The sequence below is a fragment of the Pygocentrus nattereri genome, chromosome 25 (assembly GCF_015220715.1).
Source record: "Pygocentrus nattereri isolate fPygNat1 chromosome 25, fPygNat1.pri, whole genome shotgun sequence".
Lineage (NCBI taxonomy): Eukaryota > Metazoa > Chordata > Actinopteri > Characiformes > Serrasalmidae > Pygocentrus > Pygocentrus nattereri.
The window spans coordinates 6,935,059-6,943,191 of record NC_051235.1 but is presented as its reverse complement, the minus strand read 5'-3'; the positions used below and the strand labels follow the sequence as shown (position 1 = coordinate 6,943,191).

Below are 8,133 nucleotides of genomic sequence, written 5' to 3'. Positions count from 1 at the left end.
TTGTAGCATTATTAATAAACACATACCTGAAGGGTGGGTCCAGCTCCGCCCACTCCACAGGAAAATTAATTACATGCTGGAAATGAAAGGTGGTCTCTGAGTTTCAGATCGTACCTGTGTTACCTGTGAAAACGAACATCGCAGTTCCATTATTTATTTATTTATTTATTTATTTAATTTATTTACATACTTATTTACTGACAAGATGTTATACCAAAAATAGTAGAATTGTTATTAAAAAAACCCAAACAGACGTGAAGGGCGGGTCCGACCCCGCCCACTCCTCCGCCCACAGGCACACCGGGCGGGGTTTCGCATGAGTGGAGACAGCGAGCCGCTCGCAATGAGGCTCCTAATTACTGCGCTCGTCTTTCGGTGCTGATATTTTTAAGGAGGGCAAAGTGGCCGCAACAGGTTTACAGACGAAAACCTGGAACTACAGAGCGGCCAGGCCGGTCGAGACAGAGCGATCGGGAGAGGAACGACAGGAGGGGGAGGAGGAGGAGGAGGAGCGGAGGATTTAGACCGCAGAAGATATCGCACTGCGCTCACTCACTCGGACGAAGAGCAGGGGGGAAAAGGTCGAGGAGCTCCAGCCCCGGCGCTGAGAATCTGCGGGAATAAGACGACTCCAGGATGATGCCGGTGAGCTCACACGCTGTAAACACACGAGAAGACGCTCAAACCTGCCGACAAAACGCGTTAATCCTCTTTAAATGCTGTAAACGCGGCTGTTTCTTGTTATCTCGTGTTTATCGCATGTTAAGTAGCTTGCAGACACGACGCGGCGACTTCTGTGAGGGGCTTTTCCCTCGCCGTCTAAGGTGGAAGCTCGGAACCAGACGTGCGGGAAAAACGTTGAGTACAGCGCAGGAAGGGAGCGCGGTGGAAAGACGTTCTCTTTCGGCACACGTCGCTCGTGTTTATCTCTCTCCGATCCCACAGTCGTGCTCGCGTGGAAGACGACAGGGCGCGAGCGGTGGGCTCGTTGTTTTCAGCACCGAGCCGTGCCTGTAAACCCTGCACGCGCTAAGCGCTGCACAGGTGCATGCACGAAACACCTTGAATCGTGTGGGGTTCGTTTCAGGGGTTTAGAGCTTTGTTAGACGCCCAGATCGTGCAAAAATACAAGCAGGGGAAGGTATTGCATCCCAGCCGTGTCTCCAGCAAGTGCACACTGGGCTTTCCATTGTATAAGCGTGTTTTCTTCCCGGGCTGTGTATGTGCCCTGCATACATTTGCCTTGTCTGGATGTGGATGCAGTGAATGGTCACCTGCAGAGCTGTGCTGTGCATGCATAACACCTCTTTCCACTGGAACATGTCCAAATAGACCTCCAGTCTGTAAAGCATATCTAAGGTTTTGATCCAGGATCGAATTCCTTTTTTTTTTATCCTAAATTGTCGGAAATTGGTCCAGTACTAGCCCTGGGAACACCCATGCCTCACGGTTTAGATGCTCTGAAACACCTGACTGGAATTGCTATGGCATGTAGGAAACGGTGCGTACATGAAAATGCGCCAGGATCGTGACTGAAAGCCACTGGTCTTCAGTACCACACAAATGCTGACCAAGGTCATAGCTTGTCCAGTGGAGGATGAGGGCCACAACGCTACATGATCTGTCAAATGTAGGAAAATTGGTGTACAGTCCTACAGTGAAAGACCATGTGTAGTCCATCTGTTTTTGAAGGTTTCAATGGTCAGGACCCCCACCCAGCAGGTATTAATTAGGCGGTGGAGCATTCTCCGCAGTGACACTGACGTGGTGCTGGCGGCGTGTTGGTGTGTGCTGCGCTGGTATGAGTGGATCAGACACAGCTGGAGTTTTTAAACACTGTGTCCACTCACTGCCCACTCTATTAGACACTCCTAGCTTGTTGGTCTACCTTGTAATGATGATATATTGTCATATTTCCCACATCTGAAAGAAACTATTTGAATTATATAGACTAACCATATGTACCACTTTTGCGTCCCCATAATGTCCACAGCTTGAACACCAGGTTAGTTTATGCTGATCTGGTGCTGGTTCTGAGCACCCAGCATGGTCATGCTGGTTGACTAGAGTACCAGCTTTGAAAACACAGTATTTGCCAGTTTTGCTGCTGACCAGCTGTGCTGATCCATGGTAGTTTTCTACCAGGGGTAGTATTCATCTGAACTGACCATGAGATTCTTATAGGAGTCTTGTTGAAATGCTCATATGGATCCTTTTCATCGGGAGCACAAGCTCAAAAGCGCTAGTTTGACGAGCTCTAGCTCAAGCTGCCTCAGATATTCAAAAAACCCCCACATGAAAAATGCAAAGTGGGACAATAGACGGCGTGTTTACACATGGGTTACTGAAATAGCCACTCTGTTCAGTTTATTTGAATGTTATGTTACCAAAATACAGCTATCGCTGTGGGTAATTTCCTCTGTGTTGCTTCCTCATGCTATTGACTGTAGCCCTCAGCTTGTTTATTAGTTTATACTTGCATTTCAGGGAAGTTGCTTGGGGACAGTGTGGTAAAAAAGCATCATACAATCAAATTATAGTAAGTAATTGTGGTTCTAGACCACTCTTAAGGAGACCAAACGGACCCCATTTAAGCTGTGCGCTGATAGGGTGTTGTGTCTCTGCTATGGACACAGTTTGCTTTCTAAAATTAGCGTAGGCGTGTGGGGACACGTAGGACAATGATCATACTCCGGACTGGGAATCAATCAATTAATGTCTGTGTGTGTGTGTATATATATAATGTGTGTGTGTGTGTGTGTGTGTGTGTGTGTGTGTGTGTGTGTGTGTGTATATACTCCGGACTGTGTGTATAAAGGAATAGTTTGGTAAAACAACGAATTTACTCCATTTTCTAAACCTGATTTGATCAAGACATGTTTTGGTGTCCAAAGTTTACATTTGTAAGATTGTACTGGAGCTAAGAGGCTAATATTGCTAACATTTGAGGAGTTTCCCAGGATCCTATATTCCCTCAGTTTTCAATATGATAAATTACCTAACCTAATACAATAAGATATCATAACGGGCTTCTTAGGGTCATGGTGAGGGTCCTGGGGTGTCTGAAGGTCATACACAGGAGAACGAGGGGCATGTTTGGTGTAATTAGCGCTCAGCTAGGCTTAGCAAGGCTTACCTCAGTGAGCTAATTAGCTATCTAAGCAAAATTTGTGATGTGAGCCATTTTTCTGAGCCGTCACAGAGTAGCGCACCTGAACTTGGTGAATAATCAGAATATCAGAATATGTAATTTGGTGAAAAATGACAGATTTTTTCCTCAGAGAAACTTGATGGAGGCTGTATGGGGTGAAACATGGGGTCGTGGGAAGGCTGTTGTCTTGAGTTTTTAGGTCAACTCGAATACACTCTTATTAGGTACATTTAACATTTAACAGTACATTTATATCGTAGTGTAGCTTAGTGCATTAAGAATTAAACATTATATTAATGTATCATTAGCTACAAGGCTAATGTAGCTAGCTAGTAAAACATATACCCAAGCAATTAGCATTGTGCTAACTGTATGTCTGAATCAGCACATTTGCCTCAAACCGCATTGAGTTTCTGACATTCACAGACCGTAGCTATTAGAGCTAAAATGCTCATTTCTTCTAGCACCTCTATGAGAAAAGTAATGTGGTGCTAAGCTAGCATTGTGTACGTGAGGATTTTTTGGCTGTGCTAGATTAAACACGGATATAGTGCGTCATATTTTACTCGCACGTTATTGTATCACTGTGTTGTGGCTAGCATGTGAGCTTGTGTCTAGTATGCTACTTTGGTGCTAGCATATTATCACGCTAGAGCTATAAATAAGCACCCTATGAATAAGCTTTTGTTTATTGTACTTTTCTGAAGCCAAATGTCGACATTTTTAGCCTCTTTATTATTGCTGCAGCGGAAAATGTGTGAAACACAGACACAACTGTGGTGAATCAACAAATGAAGTTTGTGAATAATTGGCTTATTGTGGACAAAATGGGACGATAGTAGACACAAAACTCAGGCTTCAAGATTCCTGCTGCTAATGCTTTTAGCTAAGCTCCATTTCTGTAGATCAGAAAACGGATACAAGCTGAAATATTCCTTAGGATGCGTCGCAAGCGCGTCATTCAGATAGTAACGGGATCACGTGTAGAATATTTCGGACTTCTACTGAAGAGGAAATGCTGCTCAGTTTGACTCTTCGAACACATAATTGTATCTGTTTGATTTATTTCGATCTGTTCTTTTAAGAGGGGTCTGTTCCTGTTTAAAGACTATCCTGGGCAGTGCTGGCTGTTAAAATATACCTTTTGGACCACATATTGTCCTCACAGCGTGTTTATATTTATCTGGAAGGAGGAATACATTGTTTAGGCTGGAAATTGCTCAGACGGACTGCCATTGTGGAGAAAAAGTAGAACTGGGGTTTTCCCTGCTGGCTGACATTAGAGAACTAGCCCTGAATTGTTTCAGCCTGAGACATTGTTTAAAAGTTCATTTGCAATGACTAGGTATTGTTAGCACTTCCCTAGGGCAGCGGAACAGCTGTGCCGTGCCGGTCAGGGAGGGATGTCCCGTGCCCTGACGGTGCATCCTTAGCCTTCAGACAGAGCCACTTAGGTGGTCAGCAAGACCCTGAATCTTAATTTTGTAAAATAGTAGGCTTGACACGACAGCTGAATGGACGGGTGTCATGCGTAAAGGCGGCTAAAATGAAGTTAGTTTGCCGTAACTCGATTATCGTAACCATGTTGGTTCAGAGGCCTCTCATTAGGAGCCATTCATTTCGCAGCCCTGTCACGTTTATTACCATAGCAACACCTTAGCAACCACCAGGGACACCATAACAAAAGCTTAGCAACATCTTAGCAGCCACCTGACTGCATTTATTTGAGCTGACTGTGATTAAGTTGACATTTTCTACAATCTTCAGGCTTTATATCGTTTCTGCCACAAAAAACAAGCTTTTTTTTTTTTTTTTAGCTTTGCGCTGGAGCTACAATGCTAACGTAGCTGGCAAGCAAAACGTATAGTCGAGCAATTAGCATTGTGCTAACTGTATGTCTGAATCATCTCATTTGCCTCAAACAACATTGAATTTCTGACATTCTGTCTATTTTATGATATACAGTGGCAAACCAGAGCTATTAGAGCTATAATGCTAATTTATTCTAGCACCTCTATGAAATTCTAATGTGGCGCTAAACTAGCATTGGTGAGGATTTTTTGGCTGTTCTCGATTAAACACGGACATCTGAAGCATGTAAAAGTCATCGGATGTGTTTTATTTCAAGCTAAACACACAAAACATGTATTTTCCCCTTATTTAAAGCAGTTTTGAATAGACTCTTTGAGTATAGATCTGCCGCCCCTGCTTTCCATTCCTAACAACTAACCGGAACCTGGCTCGACTACAGTATCCGCTTTCAGTGACCTATCTAGATCTTGCAAGTTGGCTGCACCCAATGAAAATTAAAATATGATTGGTTGATTTAATTGTCAACTCTTAATTATGTGGGTAATTAATGTAATGCGTAAGGCCTTCAGTCCAAATAAGTCCTATTGGTTCAGAGCTTGCTTAGCTGTATATATGGAGTTACCTTGAGGAAAATGATTACTGATTGGCCAATGATTGGACAGTTTCTCATTGGTATTTCAAGATTTCAACCCTTTTGTTTCCACGCCTTAACAGTGAAACAGGAGCATTACTGTAATACTGTTGATTCTGTTCAATAAAAATGAGCTAAAAATTATAGACATTTAGGCCCTGAGGATTCATTACTGGTGATGCTGATAAATGATAGTGGTAAATGTATAATATGTATTGCATATCGTTGTTGTTGGGAGAAAACCTTGTATCTTCAAAATGGTAACTTTACAGGAGAAGGGAAAAAAAACAACAACTTTACTTTGAATGTAAGTCAATGGAACCAGACGTCTTTCCAGGTCATTTTGGGTTGTTCCTCTGTGTATATATATATATATATATATATGTGTGTGTGTGTGTGTGTGTGTGTGTGTGTGTGTGTGTGTGTGTGTGTGTGTGTTTTTATATATTTATATATATAAAATGTCTGTTACAGCAGCACAAAGTACAGTATAGAGCAAAACGAGCAATGGAATTGCTAACTATTATTATAAATAACTCAAATCCATAATGATGTATAATAACACATACTGAAATAACCATAAAATGTAATGTGCAGTACAAAAATAAGTAAAATTGCATAAATATTGTGCAGGTGCACCATCATAGTGGTGCATATCAGGTGCAGTAAATGAACCGAGTGACTGCACACTGTGAACAATAGCATATGTTAATAGTTGAATATGGATGGATATATAAACAAAGTGGCAGCACAATATGTAATATGTACAAACTAGCAGTGTATAGTAAAGAATAGAGGTGTAGCTCAGTATATATGCTATATTATACGCAGTGTATGGTGTGTGTATGTGTATTTTTACACTGTGATTATCCTTACACAATAGTAGTGGAGTAAGATGGACCAAAGCAGACGATTACTTTGTAAATCTCAAATATTGAGAGAATATTTTGAGAGAAAAATTAATCTTCATCTACAGGATCCTGGTTATTCATGGCAGGCCTGCTCACCCATTGGTGTTGGAGTCTTCTTCGCCAGAGGGGCGTTCAGCCACTTAGGTGACTGCAGAAGGCAGGTTACCATAGTTACTGTTACCACGGCAACGCGGCACACAACAACACCGCGGCTACGCGGCGCGAACCCTTCTGGCTCCGCTGCTGAGAAGCGAAATGCATTTCATTATGAAGCTCTTTGTGGTATTGGAAATAATGCCGGGTGAGCGAGTGAGAGGAGTCGGCTCCGAGTCAGGGCAGTGGAGCTGTTCAGATCAGCCGGCAGTCTAAACGTGGCACAGTAACATCATCAGATACTGTGGATTTACTGAATCTTACTTCCTTTCTCTCTCTCTCTCTCTCTCTCTCTCTCTCTCTCTCTCTCTCTCTCTCTCTCTCTCTCTCTCTCTCAAAAAAAAGTCCTTGAGAGGTCAGCAGTGGACAGGGGTAAGCCCCAGTCCCTGTGTCATGTGACACTTTGGTGTGGGGGCCATATGGTCACACACACAGAGTGGAGTGACAGCAGGAGCGCTCCTCAATCCAGCTCAGCTTTTCCTGAGATCTGCTCAGAGCCGCTGCGAGTGGAGGATGTGTTTATATTTAGGTGCTCCTGGCTGTTCCTCCTGAGAGAGAGAGAGAGAGAGAGAGAGAGAGAGAGATCCCTGATTTAATGAAGGAAACTCCTCAGCCTGCTGTTAAACTCTGGTGCCTGTTTACAGCATGACAGACCCTCGTTTGTTATCAGGCTGAATTATTGATGGCCTCTCTCTGTCTGTTGGGTTACTGTTGTTTGTTTCCATAGTGCTTCTCCTCACCTCTCCTGAAGAGGATTCCCGTCTACGCGGTGCTCCCCACAGACAACGGTGGGAATCATGTTGGCAGTGCTACTCCTCCTGCTCCTCTTCTTATTCCACCAGCCAAACTTTTCTTATGTTTCATACAACATCTTAGTAACCACCAGTGATACCATAGCAACAGCCTAGCAACATCTTGGCAACCACCATTGATACTATTGCGACAGCTTAGCAACACTTTAGGAGCCACCTGGGATATGATAGCAACACCTTAGCAACCACCAGGTATACCACAACAACAGCTTATTAACACCTAGGTTACTATAACAACAGCTTAGCAACATCTTAGCAGCCTCCTGGGATACCATAGCTGCAGCTTAGCAACACCTTAGCAACCATCTTGGATGCCTTAGCAACAACTTGGCAACAACTGGGACACAATAGCAACATCTTAATAACCACCAGAGATACCATAGCAACAGTGTAGCAACACCTTAGCAACCACCAGGGATACCACCACAACAGCTTATCAACATCTTAGCAGCCACCTACGATACCATAACAACAGCTTGACAACATCTTAGCAGCCACCTGGGATACCATAGCAACAGCTTAACAACATCTTAGCAACCATCGGTGATACCATAGCAACAGCCTAGCAACATCTTGGCAACCACCAGTGATACAATTGCGACAGCTTAGCAACACTTTAGGAGCCACCTGGGATGTCATAGCAACGCCTTAGCAACCACCAGG

The 8,133-nt window shown here is 43.5% G+C and overlaps 1 protein-coding gene across 2 annotated transcripts in view; it reads left to right on the top strand.

Moving 5' to 3' along the window:
* Positions 1-331: 331 nt before the first annotated feature.
* Positions 332-8,133, top strand: part of tp53bp2b (tumor protein p53 binding protein, 2b) — a 56,883-nt gene continuing 49,081 nt past the window's right edge. For both annotated transcript variants that reach the window (XM_037534680.1, XM_037534679.1), the window contains exon 1: positions 332-645. In XM_037534680.1, the coding sequence (XP_037390577.1) occupies positions 637-645 (9 nt within the window). In that variant the 5' untranslated portion in view covers positions 332-636. The remainder of the gene's footprint in view (positions 646-8,133) is intronic.